This window comes from Ranitomeya variabilis, chromosome 1, assembly GCF_051348905.1.
Source record: "Ranitomeya variabilis isolate aRanVar5 chromosome 1, aRanVar5.hap1, whole genome shotgun sequence".
NCBI classification, from domain to species: domain Eukaryota; kingdom Metazoa; phylum Chordata; class Amphibia; order Anura; family Dendrobatidae; genus Ranitomeya; species Ranitomeya variabilis.
The window spans coordinates 221409932-221437479 of NC_135232.1; the positions used below are offsets into that span (position 1 = coordinate 221409932).

General features: G+C 44.5%; 1 protein-coding gene across 2 annotated transcripts in view; it reads left to right on the forward strand.

Moving 5' to 3' along the window:
- Positions 1-27548, forward strand: part of P2RX7 (purinergic receptor P2X 7) — a 117810-nt gene that overhangs the window by 53894 nt on the left and 36368 nt on the right. For both annotated transcript variants that reach the window (XM_077292920.1, XM_077292923.1), the window contains 2 exons: positions 3825-3954; positions 22836-22972. In XM_077292920.1, the coding sequence (XP_077149035.1) occupies positions 3825-3954; positions 22836-22972 (267 nt within the window). The remainder of the gene's footprint in view (positions 1-3824; positions 3955-22835; positions 22973-27548) is intronic.

Genomic DNA, 27548 nt, shown 5'->3' on the forward strand with positions numbered 1-27548 from the left:
AGCACCAACAATTTGGCCTCTTTGAAAATCCGAAAGGTCTGCCATTGGTATCAGGTTCTCATAAATGTTCTTACAATTATGCAAAACAAACAGTTAACTTACATACACATATCACATAACACAAATAATCAACTACAAAACATTACCATATGTCACGGTTTGCATGATTATCACATGTTCGAAGATCATGATACCAAAGCATTAGGTGTTTCCATTATTCCATTATTTTGTCCAACCCCTGTATATATATTTATTTTTTTTGTCCCTGTATTAAAACACCCTTAACACTTTTGGTTTTCTGCTTATTTAGCTATGTGACAGTTTGTTTTCTATGGGAAAACTTGGTTGATACTATCCATTATTCAGTTTTGTTGTTTTTATTTATTAGCAGATTAGTCAAAAATTTGCAATTGTACCATTTATATATTTTTATGGTGTAGGATAAAGAAATAGTTTTTTTTTTAATTAAAACATTTTTATAAAAAATGTTTTAATTATTTATTCCAAAAGCAGTTATTTGTCTTGAAGTACAGGGTGGGCCATTTATATGGATAGACCTAAATAAAATGGGAATGGTTGGTGATATCAACTTCCTGTTTGTGGCACATTAGAATATGGGAGGGGGAAAACTTTTCAAGATGGGTGTCAACGACCATCAATGATACACTCAAGATGGCACATTCCCTGAGTTTTTCCAGCAAGGTGGTGCACCACCACATTATGGGTGTCAGGTCCGAGCATTCCTACATGAACAGTTTCCTGGAAAGTGGATTGGTCATCGTGGGCCAGTTGAATGGCCACTAAGGTTTCCTGATCTGACCCCCTTAGACTTTTATCTTTGGGGTCATCTGAAGGCAATTGTCTGTGCTGTGAAGATACGAGATGTGCAGCATGTGAAACAACAGATACTGGAAGCCTGTGCTAGCATTTCTTTTGCGGTGCTGCTATCAGTGTGTCAAGAGTGGGAGAAGAGGGTTGCATTGACAATCCAACACAATGGCCACACTTTGAACACATTTTATAAGTGGTCATAAACTTGTAAATAACTCATGAAAGAATAAAGTTAGGTTAAAAACCAAGCACCCCATTTGTTTTCTTGTGAAATTCTCAATAAGTTTGTCACATGATCCTTTTCCCATTGGAAAAAATAAAGTTGGATCCAAAATGGCCGACTTCAAAATGGCCGCCATGGTCACCACCCATCTTGAAAAGTTTTCCCCTTTCCTTATACTAATGTACCACAAACAGGAAGTTGATATCACCAACCATTCCCGTTTTATTTACGTGTATCCATATAAATGGCCCACCCTGTATACATTATGTTCCAAATTATTATGCAAATGAAATTTTTCTCGGATTTTCCTAAATGGTCAGTGCAAATGACAGTCAGTCTAATAAAAGTCATCACCTGTTAGAGTATACATTGAATTTTATTGAAGAAACCTCCCAATGATAACAGTATAATCTCCAAAATGAATAAAAACTCAAAATGCACTTTTCCAAATTATTAGGCACAGTAAGAATTTCTAAACATTTGATATATTTTAAAGAACTGAAAATGCTCATTTGTGGAATTTCCAGCATTAGGAGGTCACATTCACTAAACAAAAAAAGCTATTTAACTCCAAAACATCCTAACAGGCCAAGTTACATGTTAACATAGGAGCACTTCATTGACATCACCTTCACAATTCTTGCATCCATTGAACTTGTAAGTTTATGGAGAGTTTCTGCTTGTATTTCTTTGCATGAAGTCAGAATAGCCTCCCAGAGCTGCTGTTTTGATGTGAACTGCCTCCCACCCTCCTAGATCTTTTGTTTGATGATACTCCAAAGGTTCTCTATAGGGTTGAGGTCAGGGGAAGATGGTGGCAACACCATGAATTTATCTCATTTTATGCCCATAGCAGCCAATTACTCAGAGGTATTCATTGTCATGCATGAAGATGATTTTGTTCCTGAAGGCACGTTTCTGCTTTTTAGACCATGGAAGAAAGTTGTCAGTCAGAAACTCTATTTACTTTGCTGAGGTCATTTTCACACCTTCAGGAACCTTAAAGGGCCCTACCAGCTGGTTCCCCATGATTCCAGCCCAAAACATGACTCCTCCACCTCCTTGCTGACGTCGCAGCCTTGTTGGGACATGGTGGCCATCCACCGACCATCCACTACTCCATCCATCTGGACCGTCCAGAGTTGCTCGACACTCATCAGTAAACAACACTGTTTGAAAATTAGTCTTCATGTATGTCTGGGCCCACTGCAACCGTTTCTGCTTGTGAACACTGTTTAGGAGTGGCCGAATAGTAGGTTTATGCACCACAGCAAGCCTTTGAAGGATCCTACACCTTGAGGTTCGAGGGACTCCAGACGCACCAGCAGCTTCAAATAACTGTTTGCTGCTTTGTAAATGGTATTTTGGCAGCTGCTCTCTTAATCCAATGAATTTGTCTGCCAGAAAACTTCCTCATTATGCCTTTATTTGCATGAACTCTGTCTGTGCTGTTTCAGTCACAAATCTCATCAGAGTATGATGATCACTCTTAAGTTTTCGTGAAATATCTAATTTTTTCATACCTTGTCCAAGGCATTGCACTATTTAACGCTTTTCAGCAGCAGAGAGATCCTTTTTATTTCCCATATTGCTTGAAACCTGTGACCTGCATAATAATGTGGAACATCATTTTTGAGTAGTTTTCCTTTAATTAGAATCACCTGGTAAACTAATTATCACATGTGTTTAAGATTGATTTCAGTGATTCATTGAGCCCTGAGACACAATACCATCCACGAGTTTATTTGAAAAACAAAACAATTAAATCTTTAAGACACTTAAATCCAATTTGCATAATAATTTGGAACACAGTGTATTATGTCTAAACTACGGTATATAATAAACAGCATTTTTTTTTAAGATTCCCTCTCTCACAGTTGAATTGTATCTACGATAGAAATTACAGATCTCGCCATTCTTTGTAGGTGGAAAACTTGATAAATCGGCAGTGTACCAAATACTTATTTTCCCCACTGTACATACTCGTACTTTTTCTAGTCTTCATGTTAAGACAGGAACATATAGAGCTCTGAATTACCAAGAAAAATTTTAGATGCACAACTTGGTTTTGCTTTGATTGCATGATAAAAACAGACGTTTTTCTTTATCTGTTGAATGCACATAGTTGAAATTTGTTGCAGTTTAGACAAAGGTTGGAATTTTTTTTGGAATAATAATATTGTTCCTTTTTTATTAGTGTTCAAAAGTGCCAATACACCATAAATAAGACAGCTATTTCCTCCTGACCACCCCATAGCTTCTCCCCCAATACACATAAGATTGTATGCTGACCCTGTGAAAATGGAGTCTGTCTGATTTTCCTCTAATATGTATGAACACCTTTATTAAGGCTATGTGCACACGTCAGGATTTCTTGCAGAAATTTCCTGAACAAAACCGGACATTTTCTGCAAGAAATATGCATGCGTTTTTGCGCGTTTTTTTGTGGATTTTTTGCGTTTTTTTCCGGAGGTTCCCAATGCAATAATATAGTAGGAAATCCGCAAAAAAACCTGAAAAATGAATGAACATGCTGCGTTTTTTTACCACGATGCATTTTTTTTGCGGAAAAAAGCGCAAAATATGCACAAAAATTGCGGAATGCATTATAAATGATGGGATGCATATGTATGCGTTTGTTAAGCGTTTTTATTGAGAAAAAATGCGAAAACAATGCGAAAAATTCTGATGTGTGCACACAGCCTTACTGTGACTAAGCAGAAGCTTGTTACATGTTATTACCAAAATCTTATTTTTCCTTCCACTTTAGGAAGAACATTCTACCAGAATACAATGTAACCTGCATATATAACAAAAAGACAGCTCCTCGATGCCCCATATTCAGACTTGGAGACATTTTAGCAGAAGCTGGGGAGTCATTTTCTCAAGTTGCGATTTTGGTATGTTCTGCTGGTATTGTTATTGCAAGTTTGCATTGAATATTCCAGCAAAAAGTAAAATATATGTTACAGCTGTGCATCTAGTGATAATGGTTTCTCTAGATAGGATGCTAATGACATACAGTGGCATGTAAAAGTTTATGCACCCCTGGTCAAAATTACTGTTATGCAAGTTGAAGCTGAAATGATCTCTAAAAGGCCTAAAGTTAAAGATGACACATTTCTTTTGTATTTTAGGAAAAAATATATATACATTTTCATCTTTTACATTTTAAAAATTACAAGAAAGGAAAATGCTTTGATGCAAAAGTTTGGGCACCCTGCATGATTAGTACCCAGTATCACCCTATCACAGCTTGTAAACACTTTTTGTAGCCAGCCAACAGTCTTATCAATTCTTGTTTGAGGGATTTTCATCCATTATGCCCTGGCATAATTCTTCCAGTTCTGTGAGATTACTGGGCCGTTTAGCATGCAATGTTATTTTGAGATCTAGCCACAGATTTTCCATGATGTTCAGATCAGGGGACTGTGAGGGCCATTGTAAAACCTTAGGATCATTATCCATTTGTAGAAGACATCCTCTTTTCAACTTCAGCTTTTATACAGATGGTGTTATGTTTGCAACAAGAATTTGTTGAAATGTCATTGAATCCATTCCTCTGTGAAATGTTCCCAGGCCAATTGGCTGCAATACAACCCCAAACCATGATTGATCCACACCCATGCTTAAAGGTTGGCAAGATGTTCTTTTTTCCTGAAATTCTGTGCCCTTTTTTCTCCACACATACAGTACCTTTGATCATTGTGGTCAAAGAGTTAGATTTTAACCCCTTTCCGACCTTGGACGTCTGGTATTTACTGACACTGGACGTACTGAGTACATACAGGCCATTTTGTGAGCACAGTTAAAACTTTTCCCACGGCGCTCGCACTGACACCAGTCGGTTGAACTGAGTTTATTGTCTGAACTTTCTCACTCTTGTGGTGACGTCAGTGAGGTGAAAGGAGTTCACCACGAGGAGCTGAGCTGAGCAAGCATGCACAGCTTAGAGTTTTTGCTGGATGGCAGACTGTATGGTCGCATTATGTGTTATGACCCCAGTGGACAGGGTCTCAGAGGAACGTGTAAGTCTGCAAGATACAAAAATCCAGCTCATAGGGCTGTGGTAACTGGGTTGACCAAATAGCTACTCCTAACGCCAACACTAGAAGTAGCCGGGGATCATGCCTACGGTGATCGCTAGATGACTCGCGCCAGCCGGAGAATCTAACTACCCCTAGGAGAAGAAAACAAAGACCTCTCTTGCCTCCAGAGAAAGGGACCCCAAAGCAAGATACAAGCCCCCCACAAATAATAACGGTGAGGTAAGAGGAAATGACAAACACAGAAATGAACCAGGTTCAGCAAAGAGAGGCCAGCTTACTAATAGCAGAATATAGCAAGATAACTTATCTGGTCAACAAAAACCCTATAAAAATCCACGCTGGAGATTCAAGAACCCCCGAACCGTCTAACGGTCCGGGGGGAGAACACCAGCCCCCTAGAGCTTCCAGCAAAGGTCAGGATACAGATAGGAACAAGCTGGACAAAAATACCAAACAAAACAAAAGCAAAAAGCAAAGAAGCAGACTTAGCTTGAAAAACAGGAACCAGGATCAGAGGACAAGAGCACAACAGATTAGCTCTGATTTCAACGATGCCAGGCATTGAACTGAAGGTCCAGGGAGCTTATATAGCAACGCCCCTGAACTAACGGCCCAGGTGAGGATATAGGAAAAGACAGACACTCCAGAGTCAAATCACTAATGACCACTAGAGGGAGCAAAAAGCAAAATCACAACAGTACCCCCCCCTTAGTGAGGGGTCACCGAACCCTCACCACGACCACCAGGGCGATCAGGATGAGCGGCATGAAAGGCACGAACTAAATCGGCCGCATGAACATCAGAGGCGACCACCCAGGAATTATCTTCCTGACCATAGCCCTTCCACTTGACCAGGTACTGAAGCCTCCGCCTGGAGAGACGAGAATCCAAGATCTTCTCCACCACGTACTCCAACTCGCCCTCAACCAACACCGGAGCAGGAGGCTCAGCAGAAGGAACCACAGGCACAACGTACCGCCGCAACAAGGACCTATGAAACACGTTGTGGATAGCAAACGACACAGGTAGATCCAGGCGAAAGGATACAGGATTAAGAATTTCCAATATCTTGTAAGGACCAATAAAACGAGGTTTAAATTTGGGAGAGGAAACCTTCATAGGAACAAAGCGGGAAGAAAGCCACACCAAATCCCCAACACGTAGTCGGGGACCCACACCGCGGCGGCGGTTGGCAAAGCGCTGAGCCCTCTCCTGTGACAACTTCAAGTTGTCCACCACAAGATTCCAGATCCGCTGCAACCTATCCACCACAGAATCCACCCCAGGGCAGTCAGAAGGTTCCACATGACCCGAAGAAAAACGAGGGTGGAAACCAGAGTTGCAGAAAAACGGCGAAACCAAGGTGGCGGAACTAGCCCTATTATTAAGGGCAAACTCAGCTAACGGCAAGAAGGTCACCCAATCGTCCTGATCAGCAGAGACAAAACACCTCAAATAAGCCTCCAAAGTCTGATTAGTTCGCTCCGTCTGTCCATTAGTCTGAGGATGGAAAGCAGACGAAAATGACAAGTCAATGCCCATCCTACTAAAAAAGGATCGCCAGAATCTGGAAACGAACTGGGATCCTCTGTCTGACACAATATTCTCAGGGATGCCGTGCAAACGAACCACGTTCTGGAAAAATACAGGAACCAGATCGGAAGAGGAAGGCAGTTTAGGCAAAGGAACCAAATGGACCATCTTGGAGAAGCGATCACATATCACCCAGATAACAGACATGCCCTGAGACACCGGAAGATCAGAAATGAAATCCATGGAGATATGTGTCCAAGGTCTCTTAGGGACAGGCAAGGGCAAGAGCAACCCGCTGGCACGAGAACAGCAAGGCTTAGCTCGAGCACAAGTCCCACAGGACTGTACAAATGACCGCACATCCCTAGACAAGGAAGGCCACCAAAAGGATCTGGCCACCAGATCTCTGGTGCCAAAAATTCCTGGGTGACCTGCCAACACCGAGGAATGAACCTCGGAAATGACTCTGCTGGTCCACTTATCAGGCACAAACAGTCTGTCAGGTGGACAAGAATCAGGCCTATCAGCCTGAAATCTCTGCAACACACGTCGCAGATCAGGAGAAATAGCTGACAAGATAATACCATCCTTAAGAATACCAACAGGTTCAGCGACTCCAGGAGCATCAGGCACAAAGCTCCTGGAAAGAGCATCGGCCTTCACATTCTTTGAACCTGGTAAATACGAGACAACAAAGTCAAAACGGGAGAAAAACAATGACCAGCGGGCCTGTCTAGGATTCAGGCGTTTAGCAGACTCGAGATACATCAGATTTTTGTGATCAGTCAAGACCACCACACGATGCTTAGCACCCTCGAGCCAATGACGCCACTCCTCAAATGCCCATTTCATGGCCAACAACTCCCGATTGCCCACATCATAATTTCGCTCCGCAGGCGAAAACTTCCTAGAGAAAAAGGCGCAAGGTCTCATAACAGAGCAACCAGGGCCTCTCTGCGACAAAACGGCCCCTGCTCCAATCTCTGAAGCATCCACCTCTGTTGTGAAATTGGATTTTGGGCTCCCCCGGTGGCCACTGGTGGAATTGAACTGGTGTGCTTCATCTTCACTGTTCACCTGTTTCCATCAGGATGTGGGAGTCGCTATTTAGCCTTGCTCCTCTGTCACTTCCATGCCGGTCAACATTGTAATCAGAAGCCTTTCTGTGCATGTTCCTGCTGCTAGACAACTCCCAGCTAAGTTGGACTTAGTCCTTGTTTGTTTTTGCATTTTGTTCCAGTTCACAGCTGTAGTTTCGTTTCTGTGTCTGGAAAGCTCTTGTGATCTGAAATTGCCACTCTGATGTTATGAGTTAATACTAGAGTCTTAAAGTAATTTCAGGATGGTATTTTGATAGGGTTTTCAGCTGACCATGAAAGTGCCCTTTCTGTCTTCCTGCTATCTAGTAAGCGGACCTCAATTTTGCTAAACCTATTTTCATACTACGTTTGTCATTTCATCTAAAATCACCGCCAATATTTGTGGGGGCCTCTGTCTGCCTTTCGGGGAAATTTCTCTAGAGCTGAGCCAGGACTATATTTTCCTCTGCCAGGATTAGTTAGTCCTCCGGCCGGCGCTGGGCGTCTAGGGATAAAACGCAGGCTACGCTACCCGGCTACTGTTAGTTGTGCGGCAGGTTTAGTTCATGGTCAGTTTAGTTTCCATCCTTCCAAGAGCTAGTTCGTATGTTTGCTGGGCTATGTTCTCTTGCCATTGAGAACCATAACAGTTTGACCGGCCTAAAGGGTTAAATTAATTGACAGAGAAAGGAGAGAAAAGAGAAGTCTGCTGAAGATTTTTTTTTTTTTTTTTTCTCAGTTCTGAGTGTGCTTGTAATTGAATCTCTTGCAAGTCTGCCTATATTGCAGCCTTTCTCTCTCTCTCTCCTTCTAATCCTGGAATGGCTCTGTGTTCACCTGTTTAAAATGGATATTCAGAGTTTAGCTGCAGGTTTGAATAATCTCACCACGAAAGTTCAAAACTTACAAGATTTTGTTGTTCATGTTCCTATATCTGAACCTAGAATTCCTTTGCCTGAATTTTTCTCGGGGAATAGATCTTGCTTTCAAAATTTCAAAAATAATTGCAAGTTGTTTTTGTCCCTGAAATCTCGCTCTGCTGGAGATCCTGCTCAGCAGGTCAGGATTGTGATTTCTTTGCTCCGGGGCGACCCTCAGGATTGGGCTTTTGCATTGGCTCCAGGGGATCCTGCGTTGCTCGATGTGGATGCGTTTTTTCTGGCCTTGGGGTTGCTTTATGAGGAACCTCAGTTAGAACTTCAGGCGGAAAAGGCCTTGATGTCCCTATCTCAGGGGCAAGACGAAGCTGAAATATACTGCCAGAAATTCCGTAAATGGGCTGTGCTTACTCAGTGGAATGAGTGCGCCCTGGCGGCGAATTTCAGAGAGGGTCTCTCTGATGCCATTAAGGATGTTATGGTGGGGTTCCCTGTGCCTGCGGGTCTGAATGAGTCCATGACAATGGCTATCCAGATGGATAGGCGTCTGCGGGAGCGCAAACCTGTGCACCATTTGGCGGTGTCTACTGAGAAGACGCCAGAGAATATGCAATGTGATAGAATTCTGTCCAGAAGTGAACGGCAGAATTTTAGACGAAAAAATGGGTTGTGCTTCTATTGCGGTGATTCAACTCATGTTATATCAGCATGCTCTAAGCGTACTAAGAAGCTTGATAAGTCTGTTTCAATTGGCACTTTACAGTCTAAGTTTATTCTATCTGTGACCCTGATTTGTTCTTTATCATCTATTACCGCGGATGCCTATGTCGACTCTGGCGCCGCTTTGAGTCTTATGGATTGGTCCTTTGCCAAACGCTGTGGGTATGATTTGGAGCCTCTTGAAACTCCTATACCCCTGAAGGGGATTGACTCCACCCCATTGGCTAGCAATAAACCACAATACTGGACACAAGTAACTATGCGGATTAATCCGGATCACCAGGAGATTATTCGCTTTCTTGTGCTGTATAACCTACATGATGTGTTGGTGCTTGGATTGCCATGGCTGCAATCTCATAACCCAGTCCTTGACTGGAAAGCTATGTCTGTGTTAAGCTGGGGATGTAAGGGGACGCATGGGGACGTACCTGTGGTTTCCATTTCATCATCTATTCCCTCTGAGATTCCTGAATTCTTGACTGAATATCGTGACGTTTTTGAAGAACCTAAGCTTGGTTCATTACCTCCGCACCGGGAGTGCGATTGTGCCATAGATTTGATTCCGGGTAGTAAATACCCTAAGGGTCGTTTATTTAATCTGTCTGTGCCTGAACATGCTGCTATGCGAGAATATATAAAGGAGTCCTTGGAAAAGGGACATATTCGTCCTTCGTCATCTCCCTTAGGAGCCGGTTTTTTCTTTGTGGCTAAGAAAGATGGCTCTTTGAGGCCGTGCATTGATTATCGGCTTTTGAATAAAATCACGGTTAAATATCAATATCCGTTGCCACTGCTGACTGATTTGTTTGCTCGCATAAAGGGGGCCAAGTGGTTCTCTAAGATAGATCTTCGTGGGGCGTATAATTTGGTGCGAATTAAGCAGGGGGATGAGTGGAAAACCGCATTTAATACGCCCGAGGGCCACTTTGAGTATTTGGTGATGCCTTTTGGTCTTTCAAATGCCCCTTCAGTCTTTCAGTCCTTTATGCATGACATTTTCCGTGATTATTTGGATAAATTTATGATTGTGTATCTGGATGATATTTTGATTTTTTCGGATGACTGGGACTCTCATGTCCAGCAGGTCAGGAGGGTTTTTCAGGTTTTGCGGTCTAATTCCTTGTGTGTGAAGGGTTCTAAGTGCGTTTTTGGGGTTCAAAAGATTTCCTTTTTGGGATATATCTTTTCCCCCTCTTCCATCGAGATGGATCCTGTCAAGGTTCAGGCTATTTGTGATTGGACGCAACCCTCTTCTCTTAAGAGTCTTCAGAAATTTTTGGGCTTTGCTAACTTTTATCGTCGATTTATTGCTGGTTTTTCTGATGTTGTTAAACCATTGACTGATTTGACTAAGAAGGGTGCTGATGTTGCTGATTGGTCCCCTGCTGCTGTGGAGGCCTTTCGGGAGCTTAAGCGCCGCTTTTCTTCCGCCCCTGTGTTGCGTCAGCCTGATGTTGCTCTTCCTTTTCAGGTTGAGGTCGACGCTTCTGAAATCGGAGCTGGGGCGGTTTTGTCGCAGAGAAGTTCCGATTGCTCCATGATGAGACCTTGTGCTTTTTTCTCGCGTAAATTTTCGCCCGCCGAGCGGAATTATGATGTTGGGAATCGGGAGCTTTTGGCCATGAAGTGGGCTTTTGAGGAGTGGCGTCATTGGCTTGAGGGGGCTAGACATCAGGTGGTGGTATTGACTGACCACAAAAATCTAATTTATCTTGAGTCCGCCAGACGCCTGAATCCTAGACAGGCGCGCTGGTCGTTGTTTTTCTCTCGGTTTAATTTTGTGGTGTCCTACCTGCCGGGTTCTAAGAATGTTAAGGCGGATGCCCTTTCTAGGAGTTTTGAGCCTGACTCCCCTGGTAATTCTGAACCTACAGGTATCCTTAAGGATGGAGTGATATTGTCTGCCGTTTCTCCAGACCTGCGGCGGGCCTTGCAGGAGTTTCAGGCGGATAGACCTGATCGTTGCCCACCTGGTAGACTGTTTGTTCCTGATGATTGGACCAGTAAAGTCATTTCTGAGGTTCATTCTTCTGCGTTGGCAGGTCATCCTGGAATCTTTGGTACCAGGGATTTGGTGGCAAGGTCCTTCTGGTGGCCTTCCCTGTCTCGAGATGTGCGAGGCTTCGTGCAGTCTTGTGACGTTTGTGCTCGGGCCAAGCCTTGTTGTTCTCGGGCTAGTGGATTGTTGTTGCCCTTGCCTATCCCGAAGAGGCCCTGGACGCACATCTCGATGGATTTTATTTCGGATCTTCCTGTTTCTCAGAAGATGTCTGTCATCTGGGTGGTGTGTGATCGTTTCTCTAAGATGGTCCATTTGGTTCCCCTGCCTAAGTTGCCTTCTTCTTCCGAGTTGGTTCCTCTGTTTTTTCAAAATGTGGTCCGTTTGCATGGTATTCCGGAGAATATAGTTTCTGACAGAGGTACCCAATTCGTGTCTAGATTTTGGCGAGCATTCTGTGCTAGGATGGGCATAGATTTGTCTTTCTCGTCTGCTTTCCATCCTCAGACTAATGGCCAGACCGAGCGGACGAATCAGACCTTGGAGACATATTTGAGGTGTTTTGTGTCTGCAGATCAGGATGATTGGGTTGCTTTTTTGCCTTTAGCGGAGTTTGCCCTCAATAATCGGGCCAGTTCTGCCACCTTGGTGTCTCCCTTTTTCTGTAATTCGGGGTTTCATCCTCGATTTTCTTCTGGTCAGGTGGAATCTTCGGATTGTCCTGGAGTGGATGCTGTGGTGGAGAGGTTGCATCAGATTTGGGGGCAGGTAGTGGACAATTTGAAGTTGTCCCAGGAGAAGACTCAGCTTTTTGCCAACCGCCGGCGTCGGGTTGGTCCTCGGCTTTGTGTTGGGGACTTGGTGTGGTTGTCTTCTCGTTTTGTCCCTATGAGGGTTTCTTCTCCCAAGTTTAAGCCTCGGTTCATCGGCCCGTACAAGATATTGGAGATTCTTAACCCTGTGTCCTTCCGTTTGGACCTCCCTGCATCTTTTTCTATTCATAATGTTTTTCATCGGTCATTATTGCGCAGGTATGAGGTACCGGTTGTGCCTTCCGTTGAGCCTCCTGCTCCGGTGTTGGTTGAGGGCGAGTTGGAGTACGTTGTGGAAAAAATCTTGGACTCCCGTGTTTCCAGACGGAAACTCCAGTATCTGGTCAAATGGAAGGGATACGGTCAGGAGGATAATTCTTGGGTGACTGCCTCTGATGTTCATGCCTCCGATTTGGTCCGTGCCTTTCATAGGGCTCATCCTGATCGCCCTGGTGGTTCTGGTGAGGGTTCGGTGCCCCCTCCTTGAGGGGGGGGGGGTACTGTTGTGAAATTGGATTTTGGGCTCCCCCGGTGGCCACTGGTGGAATTGAACTGGTGTGCATCATCCTCTCTGTTCACCTGTTTCCATCAGGATGTGGGAGTCGCTATTTAGCCTTGCTCCTCTGTCACTTCCATGCCGGTCAACATTGTAATCAGAAGCCTTTCTGTGCATGTTCCTGCTGCTAGACAACTCCCAGCTAAGTTGGACTTAGTCCTTGTTTGTTTTTGCATTTTGTTCCAGTTCACAGCTGTAGTTTCGTTTCTGTGTCTGGAAAGCTCTTGTGATCTGAAATTGCCACTCTGATGTTATGAGTTAATACTAGAGTCTTAAAGTAATTTCAGGATGGTATTTTGATAGGGTTTTCAGCTGACCATGAAAGTGCCCTTTCTGTCTTCCTGCTATCTAGTAAGCGGACCTCAATTTTGCTAAACCTATTTTCATACTACGTTTGTCATTTCATCTAAAATCACCGCCAATATTTGTGGGGGCCTCTGTCTGCCTTTCGGGGAAATTTCTCTAGAGGTGAGCCAGGACTATATTTTCCTCTGCCAGGATTAGTTAGTCCTCCGGCCGGCGCTGGGCGTCTAGGGATAAAACGCAGGCTACGCTACCCGGGTACTGTTAGTTGTGCGGCAGGTTTAGTTCATGGTCAGTTTAGTTTCCATCCTTCCAAGAGCTAGTTCGTATGTTTGCTGGGCTATGTTCTCTTGCCATTGAGAACCATAACACACCTCAACTTGAAAGGGAAGCGAGACATCAGGCTGGCACAAAACAGGCGCCGAAGTAAACCGACGTTTCAACTCCTGGAAAGCCTCCACGGCAGCAGGAGCCCAATTAACCACATCGGAGCCCTTCTTGGTCATATCCGTCAAAGGTTTCACAATGCTAGAAAAGTTAGCGATAAAACGACGGTAGAAGTTAGCGAAACCCAAGAACTTCTGAAGACTCTTAACTGACGAGGGCTGAGTCCAATCAAGAATAGCTCGGACCTTGACTGGGTCCATCTCCACAGCAGAAGGGGAAAAAATGAACCCCAAAAAGGGAACCTTCTGTACACCAAAAAGACACTTTGAGCCCTTGACAAACAAAGAATTTTCACGCAAAATTTTAAAGACCATCCTGACCTGCTCCACATGCGAGTCCCAATTATCAGAAAAAAACAGAATATCATCCAGATAAACGATCAGAAATTTATCCAGATAGTTCCGGAAAATGTCATGCATAAAGGACTGAAAAACTGAAGGGGCATTAGAGAGCCCAAAAGGCATCACCAAGTACTCAAAATGACCTTCGGGCGTATTGAATGCGGTTTTCCATTCATCCCCTTGCTTAATGCGCACAAGGTTGTACGCACCACGAAGGTCTATCTTGGTAAACCACTTGGCACCTTTAATCCGGGCAAACAAGTCAGACAACAGCGGCAAAGGATACTGAAATTTGACAGTGATCTTATTTAAAAGCCGATAGTCAATACAAGGCCTCAAAGATCCGTCCTTTTTAGCCACAAAAAAGAATCCCGCACCAAGAGGGGAAGAAGACGGACGGATGTGTCCTTTCTCCAGAGACTCCTTGATATATGAACGCATAGCGGTATGTTCAGGTATCGACAGATTAAACAGTCTTCCCTTAGGAAATTTACTGCCTGGAATCAAATCTATTGCACAGTCACATTCCCTATGAGGAGGCAATGCACTGGACCTGGACTCGCTAAAGACATCCTGATAATCAGACAAGTACTCCGGAACTTCCGAAGGCGTAGAAGAAGCAATAGACACAGGCAGGGAATCCTCATGAATACCACGACAGCCCCAACTAGACACTGACATAGCCTTCCAGTCAAGGACTGGATTATGGGTCTGTAACCATGGCAGCCCCAAAACAACCAAATCATGCATTTTATGTAGAACGAGAAAACGTATCACCTCGCGGTGTTCAGGAGTCATGCACATGGTAACCTGTGTCCAATACTGCGGCTTATTTTCTGCCAATGGCGTAGCATCAATACCCCTAAGAGGGATAGGATTTTCTAATGGTTCAAGAATAAAACCACAGCGCTTAGCAAATGAGAGATCCATAAGACTCAGGGCAGCACCTGAATCTACAAACGCCATGACAGGATAAGATGACAGTGAGCAAATCAAAGTTACAGACAGAATAAAGTTAGGATGCAAATTACCAACGGTGACAGGACTAACAACCTTAGATATACGTTTAGAGCATGCTGAGATAACATGTGTAGAATCACCACAGTAGTAGCACAAGCCATTCCGGCGTCTATGAATTTTCCTCTCATTTCTAGTCAGGATTTTATCACATTGCATCAAATCAGGTGTCCGTTCAGACAACACCATGAGGGAATTTGCGGTTTTTCTATCACATTGCATCACATCAGGTGTCTGTTCAGACAACAACATGAGGGAATTTGCGGTTTTGCGCTCCCGCAACCGCCGGTCAATTTGAATAGCCAGGGACATGGTATCATTCAGACCTGTGGGAATGGGAAAACCCACCATAACATTCTTAATGGCCTCAGAAAGGCCATTTCTAAAATTAGCGGCCAGTGCACACTCGTTCCAATGTGTCAGCACGGACCATTTCCGAAATTTTTGGCAATACACCTCAGCCTCGTCCTGGACCTGAGACATAGCCAGCAAGGCTTTCTCTGCCTGAATCTCAAGATTGGGTTCCTCATAAAGTAAACCGAGCGCCAGAAAAAACGCATCAATATCAGCCAATGCCGGATCTCCTGGCGCCAACGAAAAAGCCCAATCATGAGGGTCACCCCGTAAGAATGAAATAACAATTTTTACTTGTTGAGCAGAGTCTCCAGACGAACAAGGTTTCAGGGACAAAAATAATTTACAATTATTCCTGAAATTCCTAAACTTAAATCGGTCTCCTGCAAACAGTTCAGGAATCGGAATCTTGGGTTCAGACCTAGGATTTCTGGTAACATAATCTTGTATACCCTGCACACGAGCGGCAAGCTGGTCCACACTTGTAATCAAGGTCTGGACATTCATGTCTGCAGCAAGCTTAAGCCACTCTGAGGTAAAGGGGAAAAGAAAAAAAAAAATGAGAGAGGGAAAAAAAAAACTCAAAATTTTCTTTCTTATAATCCCACTTCTGCAATGCATTAAACATTTAATACTGGACTGGCATACTGTTATGACCCCAGTGGACAGGGTCTCAGAGGAACGTGTAAGTCTGCAAGATACAAAAATCCAGCTCATAGGGCTGTGGTAACTGGGTTGACCAAATAGCTACTCCTAACGCCAACACTAGAAGTAGCCGGGGATCATGCCTACGGTGATCGCTAGATGACTCGCGCCAGCCGGAGATTCTAACTACCCCTAGGAGAAGAAAACAAAGACCTCTCTTGCCTCCAGAGAAAGGGACCCCAAAGCAAGATACAAGCCCCCCACAAATAATAACGGTGAGGTAAGAGGAAATGACAAACACAGAAATGAACCAGGTTCAGCAAAGAGAGGCCAGCTTACTAATAGCAGAATATAGCAAGATAACTTATCTGGTCAACAAAAACCCTATAAAAATCCACGCTGGAGATTCAAGAACCCCCGAACCGTCTAACGGTCCGGGGGGAGAACACCAGCCCCCTAGAGCTTCCAGCAAAGGTCAGGATACAGATAGGAACAAGCTGGACAAAAATACCAAACAAAACAAAAGCAAAAAGCAAAGAAGCAGACTTAGCTTGAAAAACAGGAACCAGGATCAGAGGACAAGAGCACAACAGATTAGCTCTGATTTCAACGATGCCAGGCATTGAACTGAAGGTCCAGGGAGCTTATATAGCAACGCCCCTGAACTAACGGCCCAGGTGAGGATATAGGAAAAGACAGACGCTCCAGAGTCAAATCACTAATGACCACTAGAGGGAGCAAAAAGCAAAATCACAACAATTATGCAACAATGCAGCCTGCCATCTAGATTTAGCAGAGCTAGATGTGTCGCAGGACAAATGGATTATTTTCTCAGCGGACAGGTGAGGAATATTGTTGTTTATTATTTTAATTCTGTTACAGGGGACATTGGCTTCACTAGACTGGGTGATGACATGAGTATGGTTTAATTTAGATTTATTAAAGGAGTCTGTGTTATTCTTTCAATTAAAGTACTTTATTCTGGGTGTGTTTTTTATACAATATCACTATGGGCTTAGCAATGGGGGGCATCTTAGACACCTCTCCATTACTAACCTCTGGGCTTGATGTCATCTGACAATACAAAGGTGGCATCAACCCCCCCAACTCTTACCCCACTTGCCACCACACCAGGGCAAGTGGGAAGAAGAGGCCAAGTGCCTAATCTTATGGCTGCGCCTCTTCTGGGGTGGCTGAGAGCTGATGTTTTTAGTCTGGGAGGGGGCCAATATCCATGGTCTCTTCCTAAGCTATTAATATCAGCCCGCAGCTGTCTTCCTACCCTTTGCTGGTTATTAATTATACGGGGAACCTACGTCATTTTTTGGGCGTGGTCCCCCATTTTAATAACCAGAAGTGGCTTAATACAAATTCTAACAGTCTATTCAGTAGGACTATCAGCTGTGTATCCACCAGACTTCTGCACAACACAACTGATGGTCCCAACCCCATTTGTAAGGCAAGAAATCCCACTTATTACACCTGACAGGGTACACCTGTGAAGTGAAAACCATTTCCGGTGACTACCTCTAGAAGCTCATCAAGAGAATGCCAAGAGTGTGCAAAGCAGTCATCAAAGCAAAAGGTGGCTACTTTGAAGAACCTAAAATATAAGACATAATTTCAGTTGTTTCACACTTTTTTGTTAAGTATATAATTCCACATGTGTTAATTCATAGTTTTGATGCCTTCAGTGTGAATGTACAATTTTCATTGTCCTGAAAATACAGAAAAATCTTTAAATGAGAAGGTGTGTCCAAACTTTTGCTCTGTTCTGTACATCTGTGAGTTGATAGTAGTAGTCTGGAAAGCGTCATGTGTATTACCTCCTTCCCAGGCTATAAACATCTGCCCCCCCAGCTGTCCACTTTCCCTTTGCAGGTTAATAAAATGTAGGGGGACCCCACACAATTTTTTTCAAAAAATAAATTAGAATGTAAAAAAATACAATACAGCTAGACAAGCACTGTACTAATTATATATGTAACATCTATCTATCTATCTATCTATCTATCTATCTATCTATCTATCTATCTATCTGTCTGTCTGTCTGTCTGTCTGTCTATCTATCTATCATACCTTTCCCTATGCGTATATAGCTATTCTATCTATTCTATTTTGTCAGGTCATGCTGTGATTTTACTGTATGCGGCAGATGAATTGCTGGCTTTTCAAAGGACATTGGTGTGTAAAAATTGGATGGCACGCGCATGGTCCAAGTGCAGTGCGTTTTGTTTCTCGCACACATTGACTTGCATTGGAGAGTCTCGTCTGAGATATGAGGACTATGTTGCGATTTATTTATTTTTTCTCAGTCCGATTTCAGTTGAGAAAAAAAATCACAAATTTTATATTGGATTGCACTCGTCCGTTTTGAGTATGAGCATTTAGCAAATTGATATAGATGGAACAGAAAAGTGATCTGGCAGTAACCAAGAATCAGAAACCTAAGGGTATGTTTCCACTTTCAGGAAACGCTGCGTGTTTGACGCTGCGTAGAGCCGCAGCGTCAAACACGCAGCGTCCAGATGTTACAGCATAGTGGAGGGGATTGCTTGAAATCCCGTCTCCATTATGCAGTAAAACACGCAGGCGGCACACCTGCGTAAACAGACATGCGGCACGTCTTTTCAGAACGCAGCATGTCTGTTTACAATGCGGTGACGCTCCGTTGCCGCGCTGTAAATTTACCATAGACTATCATTAGATGCGGTAAACCCAGCTTACTACGCATGTCCATGCCGGCTCACCTGTCCCGCCACCGGAAGTCCCTCGTCCACTGCAGTTCTCGCGATAACTTATGTTATTGCGAGAACTGCCGTGCACTAGTCTGGTTCTCACAAACAGCTGATCAGCTGATTGTGAGAACGCTGCAGTGTAGGTGATCGTGGAGAGTTATCTCTGGCGATCATCTACAGGCTCTGCTACATCTGGATGTCAGGCATCCAGATGTAGCAGAGCTGGACTTGTCTAGACTGTGTGCACATACAACACACAACATACACCATACCACATACACCATGCAACATACACCATGCAACATACGACATGCAACATACGACATGCAACATGCGGCATACAACATGTACCATGTGACATGCAACATACAACATGCGACATGCAACATATAACATGTACCATGCGACATGCAACATGTGACATACAACATGCACCATGCGGCATACAACGTGCACCATGCGGCATACAACGTGCACAATGTGACATACAACATGCACCATGCGACATACAACATGCGACATACAACATGCACCATGCGACATGAGACACACATGCACCATGCAACATACAACATGCGACATACATGCACCATGTGATATTCAACATACACCATACAACACACACACTACATACAACATACATATAGACATACAGTACATATAACATACTCACCATCACCTTGTCACCTTGATCCCCGAAGCCATTGTCACCTGTAAAAAATATTAAAATAATAAGCAAACAATATACTCCCTGATCCACAGAAATCCAATTAAAACGAGTGTCCCACGATGATCTCCCGGGGAGAGCAGCCACATCAGCTGATGTGACCTCTCTCCAGGGGCTCCAGGAATACAATGAAGGAAGGTATCCTTCAGCAATGTATTCCTCCGCCTCTGTGAGAAATAGTCTCTACTCTCACTTGTGGCACTGCTGTGTGGGAAAATTCCCACGCAGCTTTGCCATAAAGTGAGACCCTGAACACAGGTAACCTCTTCAGTGATGAAGTCTCCTGTCAGTTTGTCACTGGAGGGCCTATAGAGCGGTGACATCACCCAATGTCACTGTTCTGTAGGGGAAATTGTCATGGGACACTCGTTATTAATTGTACTACGGTGGAAAGGTTGTATATGGTTGGTTTATTATTTTTAATTTTTTGCAGGTGATCGAGTATGGTAAGTATGGTCAAATTAAGAATATTACAATACTTTTTTTCTGGCTGTGTCTTTTTATTTTTAACCCTTTCACTACTATAGGATTAGTAATGGATAGGCGTCTTATTGACGCCTCTCCATTATTAACCGGGCTTAATGTCACCTAACAATAGCAAGTTGACATTAACCCCTTATTACCCCATATCCCACCGCTACAGGGGAGTGGGAAGAGAGGGGCTGAGTGCAGAATTGGCGCATCTAACAGATGCGCCATTTCTGGGGCGGCTGCGGGCTGGTATTTGTAGCCGGGGGGCCAATATCCATGGCCCCTCTCTGGGCTATAAATATCAGCCCGCAGCTATCTGCGTAGCCTTTCTGGCTATAAAATAAAGGGGGACCCCACGTCATTTTTTGGGGGGTCCCCCTAATTTAATAGCAAGTAAAGGCTATGCAGACAGCTGTGGGCTGATATTCATAGCCTGGGAGGGGCCATGGGTATTACTCCCTTCCCTGGCTATAAATATTGGCCCCCGGCCGTCGACTTTTCCCCTCTGGCACAGAAAATTGCGCGGGAGCCCACGCCATTTTTTTTTTCCGTTTCTTTTTTTTAAATTAAACGTTATATACATTAATAAACATCTGCCTTGCTATTACATATCTACTAGATGGTGGCCCGATTCTAACACATCGGGTATTCTAGAATATGTATGTAGTTTATTTACGAAGCGGTGTTTAAATCCTGCTGCAATATCGCTGATTGGTCGTCGCGACCAATCAGCGAAACGTGGTTTAAATCCCGCGCCAATTCGCGGCCAGACTGCACCTGTCGCTGAGTGGTCTCGCCAGCCGCCCGCGACCAATCGGCTATGCGGGATTTCCGTTACAGACAAACAGACCCTTAGACGATTATATATATATATATATATATATATATACAGTACACTGTGTGCAGAATTATTAGGCAAGTTGTATTTTATTATTGATCAACAACTATGTTCTCAATCAACCCAAAAGACTCATAAATATCAAATATTACTGTGCAGAATTATTAGGCAACTTAATGAAAACCAAATATATTCCCATCTCACTTGTTTATTTTCACCAGGTAAACCAATATAACTGCACAAAATTTAGAAATAAACATTTCTGACATGCAAAAACAAAACTCAAAAAAATTAGTGACCAATATAGCCACTTTTCTTTGTGATGACACTAAACAGCCTTCCATCCATAGATTCTGTCAGTTGCTTGATATGTTTACAATCAACATTGCGTGCAGCAGCCACCACAGCCTCCCAGACACTGTTCCGAGAGGTGGACTGTTTTCCCTCCCTGTAGATCTCACATTTTATGAGGGACCACAGGTTCTCTATGGGGTTCAGATCAGGTGACCAAGGGGGCCATGTCATTATTTTTTCTTCTTTGAGACCTTTACTGGCCAGCCACGCTGTGGAGTAGTTGGAGGCATGTGATGGAGCATTGTCCTGCATGAAAATCATATTTTTCTTGAACGATACCGACTTCTTCCTGTACCACTGCTTGAAGAAGTTGTCTTCCAGGAACTGGCAGTAGGTCTGGGAGTTGAGCTTCACTCCATCCTCAACCCGAAAAGGTCCCACAAGTTCATCTTTGATGATACCAGCCCATACCAGTACCCCACCTCCATCTTGCTGGCATCTGAGTCAGAGTGGAGCTCTCTGCCCTTTACTGATCCAGCCTCTGGCCCATCAAGAGTCACTCTAATTTCGTCAGTCCATAAAACCTTTGAAAAGTCAGTCTTAAGATATTTCTTGGCCCAGTCTTGACGTTTTATCTTATGTTTCTTGTTCAAAGGTGGTCGTTTTTCAGCCTTCCTTACCTTGGCCATGTCCCTGTGTATCGCACACCTTGTGCTTTTTGTTACTCCAGTAACGTTGCAGCTCTGAAATATGGCAAAACTGGTGGCAAATGGCATCTTGGCAGCTTCACGCTTGATTTTCCTCAATTCATGGGCAGTTATTTTGCGCCTTTTTTGCCCAGCACGCTTCTTGAGACCCTGTTGGCTATTTGCCATGAAACGCTTGATTGTTCGGTGATCACACTTCAAATGTTTGGCAATTTCAAGACTGCTGCATCCCTCTGCAAGACATCTCACAATTTTGGACTTTTCAGAGCCCGTCAAATCTCTCTTCTGACCCATTTTGCCAAAGGAAAGGAAGTTGCCTTATAATTAAGCACACCTTATATAGGGTTTTGATGTCATTAGACAACACCCCTCCTCATTACAGAGATGCACATCACCTGATTGACTTAATTGGTAGTTGGCTCTCAAGCCTGAACAGCTTGGAGTAGGAGAACATGTATAAAAAGTATCATGTGATCAAAATACAACTTGCCTAATAATTCTGCACACAGTGTAGATGGATAATCTATCTATAGATATATTTATAGATAGATATATCTATAGATACATAGATATAATAATCATCGGGCTTGGTATTATCTATCGTATCTATCTATTATCTATCATCTATCTATCTATCTATCTATCTATCTATCTATCTATCTATCTATCTATCTATCTATCTATCGTATCTATCATCTATCTATCGTATCTATCTATCTATCTATCTATCTATCTATCTATCTATATCTATCTATCTATCTATCTATCGTATCTATCGATATATCTATCTAGATAGATAATAGATACGATAGATACGATAGAATGACATCACCATTTTTTTTTTGTATATCTTTATTGAGCTTACAAAAACACATACAAATCCGCATTAAAAAAAACACATGAAAACGCATCAAAAAACACATGAAGGACGCATCAAAAAATGCATGAAAAATGCAGGTGACCTGCCAGTGACCTCAGGTGCAGATTTGGTGCAGATTTTGCCTGCGTCAAATCCGGATCAAAGCCTGATGCAATCCTGAACGTGGAAACATACCCTAAATTGCCCACAGCCCCCTTTTTAACTTTTTTTCCTATGTTCAATCCCTACTTGCCCTGACTGAACATATTCTGCAAAAGAAATCCTGAACATAATACACAATGTCCAATTTCATTATTTTAACACAATGACACTTTATTATTAATTATGTCTACTTGCAAGTGTCTTTAGAATGTACGTATAGAGCTGCATTACATAACTTATTTATTTCCCTAGGGTGGCATAATGGGCATTGAAATTAACTGGAATTGTGATCTAGATCCTTGGGCATTCAGTTGCCAACCGCAGTATAGCTTTCGACGTTTGGATGATAAGGCTCTTGATGAAAGTTTGTTTCCAGGCTTAAGTTTCAGGTAAGCGGATAGCATTCTCCCAGACGTAATGATGTATTTATGTGCAAATATACTACTAATTTTTTATGTCACAAAAAATTATACATAAAAAATCTATTAAGATTTACTAAAACTGTTTCATGTTCAAACATTTTAAACTAGGCCCCAATTCATCATTGCTTTTGCATCCTTAGCTAGTTTTGCATTTTATGCCTGTTTTTATTTTTGTTTGTGCCATTCCCATCTTTTCGCTTGCCTTGTTTTAAAGTCACTTTATGTGTTCTTCTGTTTTGGCTTTCTTTGTGAGTAGAGACTTAGACTTTCCAGATATGTTTGGCTGATTTATCAATTGTGTCTTGAAAAGTCACAAAATGTTGTCACGAATGTACTTCAGTCCCCCTTGTGGTGATTTTGTGTACAACAGCAAATTTTTGTACATTTGCATCATTTTGCAAATGTGCATCTTTTTGAGCTAATACAGCTAAAAAAAAGGTCATGGTGAAAAATTAGGGCAATTTTATACGTTGTGCAACGTTCATGAACCGTGTGCTCAATTTTCAAGATCTTGGCCCACAAATGACAATAAATATAACAGGCAAATGATTAACCAGGACCTTAAACTAGACTGACTTTTGAATGTGTCAGATTTAACACAGTGTTTCATGCTATTCAGTTACTTAGTTGTGGAAAAATGCAACATTAAAACTGTAAAAGAAAGAAACAATGCTGCCACTTATGGCACGTCTCAGGTTCCGTATCATTAGTATAGATCAGTGTCACGCTCACGCCCTGACTGGTGGGCTTGAGCTCGGGGGGTTTGTGGCCCCACTGTGCCACAAACCAGACTACCCTGGAAGGGGCGTGACTGTGACAGCTGCCTGGGTTTTCACTGGAGCCTCTGATGGTGAGGTCAGGCTTGTGCAGCAGGCAGCTGCCAGGTGCTACTCCAGGGTGGTATCTGGCTGTGGCTGCTGATCCCACTTGGGAGACAGGAACACCAGGACTGGTGCGGGCATCAGGCAGGACTGGCAGAAGAGCACAGCTGAAACTCAGACGAGTAGGCTGGCACGGCTGAGATACAGGGCCGGCAGAGACCCGGCAGAGAACACAGGGCTGGCAGAGACCCGGCAGAGAACACAGGGCTGGCAGAGACCTGGCAGAGAACACAGGGCTGGCAGAGACCCGGTAGAGAACACAGGGCTGGCAGAGACACGGCAGAGAACACAGGGCTGGCAGAGACACGGCAGAGAACACAGGGCAGGCAGAGACACGGCAGAGAACACAGGGCTGGCAGGAACACAGGACTGGCAGGAAACACAGGACTGGCTAGGATGGCAGGAAACACAAGACTGGAAGGCACAGCAGGAACGGCAGGACTGGCAGGAACACTGGACTGGAAGGCACGGCAGAGAACACAGGACTGGTTGATGTGGTTTATGAAGGAACAGGTAGGGACCTGTTCACACTGGAGGTGCAGGTACGGATATGTAGTGTGGAGGAACAGGTAGGGACCTGTTCACACAAAAGGTGCAGGAAAGGAAACAAGCAGAAAGGAATGAGGTATGAAGGAACAGGTTGGGGCCTGTTCACACAGGAGATGTAGGTACGGAAACAAGCCAGAAGGAAAGGAGAATGAAGGAACAGGTTGGGACCTGTTCACACAGGAAGAGAGCCGCAAGGCTGCGGATAGGAATGGTTGAGCAGCAAGAGATAGCGCAGCAACCAAAGCTAAGCAGAGCAGAACCGCAAGGAATACGGAGAGGAGCTGCAGCGAGAGGTTTCTGCAGCAAAGCAGAGCGGAGCCACAAGGAATGTGGAGAGGAGCTGCTGCAAGGGATTACGGCAGCTACAGAAGCTAAGCAGAGTAGAAAGGAGCAGAACCGCAGGAGTGCGGAGCAGAGGTAAAGCCATAAAGGTACAGAGCAGGAGGCGCCGCAAGAGTGTGGAGTGTAAGCAAACTGAGAACACGACGAAAGACACAGCAGGGAAGGAAGCCACAGACAAGGAGACCAAGATAAGACTAAGTTCAGACAAGGAAATGGAACAAGACAAGAAACAAGGACAAGGACACAGGGACCAGGATATTCTGCCTCTTGGAGGGCGGACAACAATGGAGCGCCCCCACACCGCCGCAGGGCCGAGGGGTACCCGGAGCCGGGCCTCTAGGTCTCAGTCCTGGGGTTGTCACGGTGGCTAGACCCGGTCCGTGGCCCTGTCTGTCAATGGGGGACGTCCGGTGCAATAAGTGGTGTGGTAACGGTGCAGGTCGCGGTAAATAACGAGGACACCAGTTTGCAGTCTCTTTACCTCTTTACTGAAGATGTTGGAGACCTCAGTCCAGAGCGCTGTTAACTGGGTTTTCAGAGACCGGCCGGTCCAACGACACATCAGGAGTTCTCCTCACAGGTGGGAATCAGTATCTACCTTCTAGCGCTGTGTGTTGTAGTTCTTCCCTGCTGAGCTCCCGGGATAGTCCTCACAACTGTTTCTTTCTGTCTCTACTGTTCGTTCTCCGTCCTCCAGGTGATATGGTAGGACGCACCCGTATGACGGGGTAGGCCTGGAGTTCTTCCGGGACTCTAGATTCGCCCCTCTCCCACAGCTGCCTCCGTTGTCTGCTTAGGTGTTAAGTGAGACAGCCAACCTGTAATTAGCTGTCCTGCCGTGGTTTGCAATGTACTTAAAGTCTCTTACTTGCTCGGCGTTCCGGCCACCGATTGTTTGCGCCTCAGCAAGGTGCTGCCTCTTTCAACAAAACCCCTGCTGGTATTCTCCTTTTCTGTATTCCCGTTGTTTGCTGGTTAGTTCTGCTCTGAGGAGTCTGCCAGGATCCCCATCCCTGACAGGTCCTCTCACTAGCTCTTCCCAGCTACTTCTCCCTGTCTTCCTGTCCAACCCCCAGTTTTACCAGAGTTGTGAGGAGTGGCCTACTAGATAGGACCACCCCCCCTGGTGGCCGGAGTGTGAAGTGTGGTGAGAATGTACCTGGTCAGAGAAACTCCTTAGTGCAATCAGACGTACCATAGCTCCCCATAGTGGCGGAGCCACAGTACTGCAACAACCAGGACTCTGGGGTGCTGCACTCCCCCCCCGGTTAAATCCAGTACTCCGGGACTGGGAAAACAAGAACAATAATACATGTTAACAGGAAACACACAAACTTTTGAAATAGCATAACAATTGAACATAACAATGCTTCCCTTTACGGGAGGTGAGGATTCTTGAACGTTGCAAAAGTTAGGTCATGCACAGTTTATGACTCTCAGTTCAGTGGTTGAAACAGCGGGGACCCCGGGTAAACAAAGGGGTCCCCCTTATGAAAGTTTTTGAGCAATTCACTGTCCATTACTCTATTGTCCATTTTAACAACCTGTAACAAAAAGATATGCATACAAACATTTTTAATGAAATAGCAGCCCTTATCAATACCTCCACATTTTGTAGCGGAGGGGAGTTTGGTTCTGTGTGCTGCGTGTGGACCTTCGCAGCGCAGGGGTTGCTATTGGCCTAACAGGGCCCGCTATGCTTGCTACCGCTGGTGTAGTGCGCTGTCTTCTAACTACACTTCTAGTGAGTCTGGGTAGCACTGGCAGGTTGGGGCTCTCAGAGCTGCTGCTATCAACAGTGGGTACGGCAGGCTCACTGATAGCAGAGGGAGGATTTGCCGGTTCAACGGTTGGCATGGCTTCTTCAGGCAAGGCTTGTTGAGGTTGCGGGGCCGGATGATCTGGTTCCACCATTGTTTCTGGCGGGTCCGGCTGTTCAAACATTACAACAGGTACCGCAACGGCTTGGTTTATCAGAGTCCAGGACTGGGGAAAGTCACCAAGGACAGTATGGAACATTTTCTCCTTTTCCACCGGCGGGGAGATTTCTGGGGCCGTGCCCCTCTCTTTCAATTTATCGGGGCAGACCTTAAGGTGATCCCTGGATACCGCTGTCGAGGTCTCCCCTTTGTCCTTGCTGATGAGACAGACCTTAGTGTTGTCGAAGTCGGATGGCAAGATGGTATACGGTTCCGCTTCCCATTGGTCATCGAGCTTGTGTAACCTCCTCTTTCGTTTAAGCACTTGCTCACCAGGTGACAGGGGAATCGCAGGAGCGTGTTGGTTGTAGTCCCTTTCTTGCCTCTGCCTAGCCTGGGCGAGACTTCTCTCCACACACTCTTGCACTTCGCGGTACCTTCGCTGCCTTTCTGCATCCCAATCCGCATCCGGCGAGGTATCTTCGGGTACTAGGACCCCCATGTCCAGATCAACGGGTAACCGACTAGACCTTCCTCGCATCAGGTACGCTGGAGTACAGTTGGTGGAACTTACTGGGATGTGGTTGTACATATCCACCAGGTCAGGCAACTTTGTCGGCCACAGATTCCGTTCCTCCACAGGCAAGGTCTTCAATAAATCGATTACTACCTGGTTCATCTTCTCGCACATCCCGTTGGTTTGAGGGTGGTACGGTGTAGTTCTGATCTTCTTACACCCGTACAACTGGCAGAATTCTTGGAATACTTCTGCTTCAAAGGCAGGTCCCTGGTCGGTCAGTACCTTCTCTGGGTAGCCATGGGGCCTACAAAAGTGCTGCTGGAAGGCCCTGG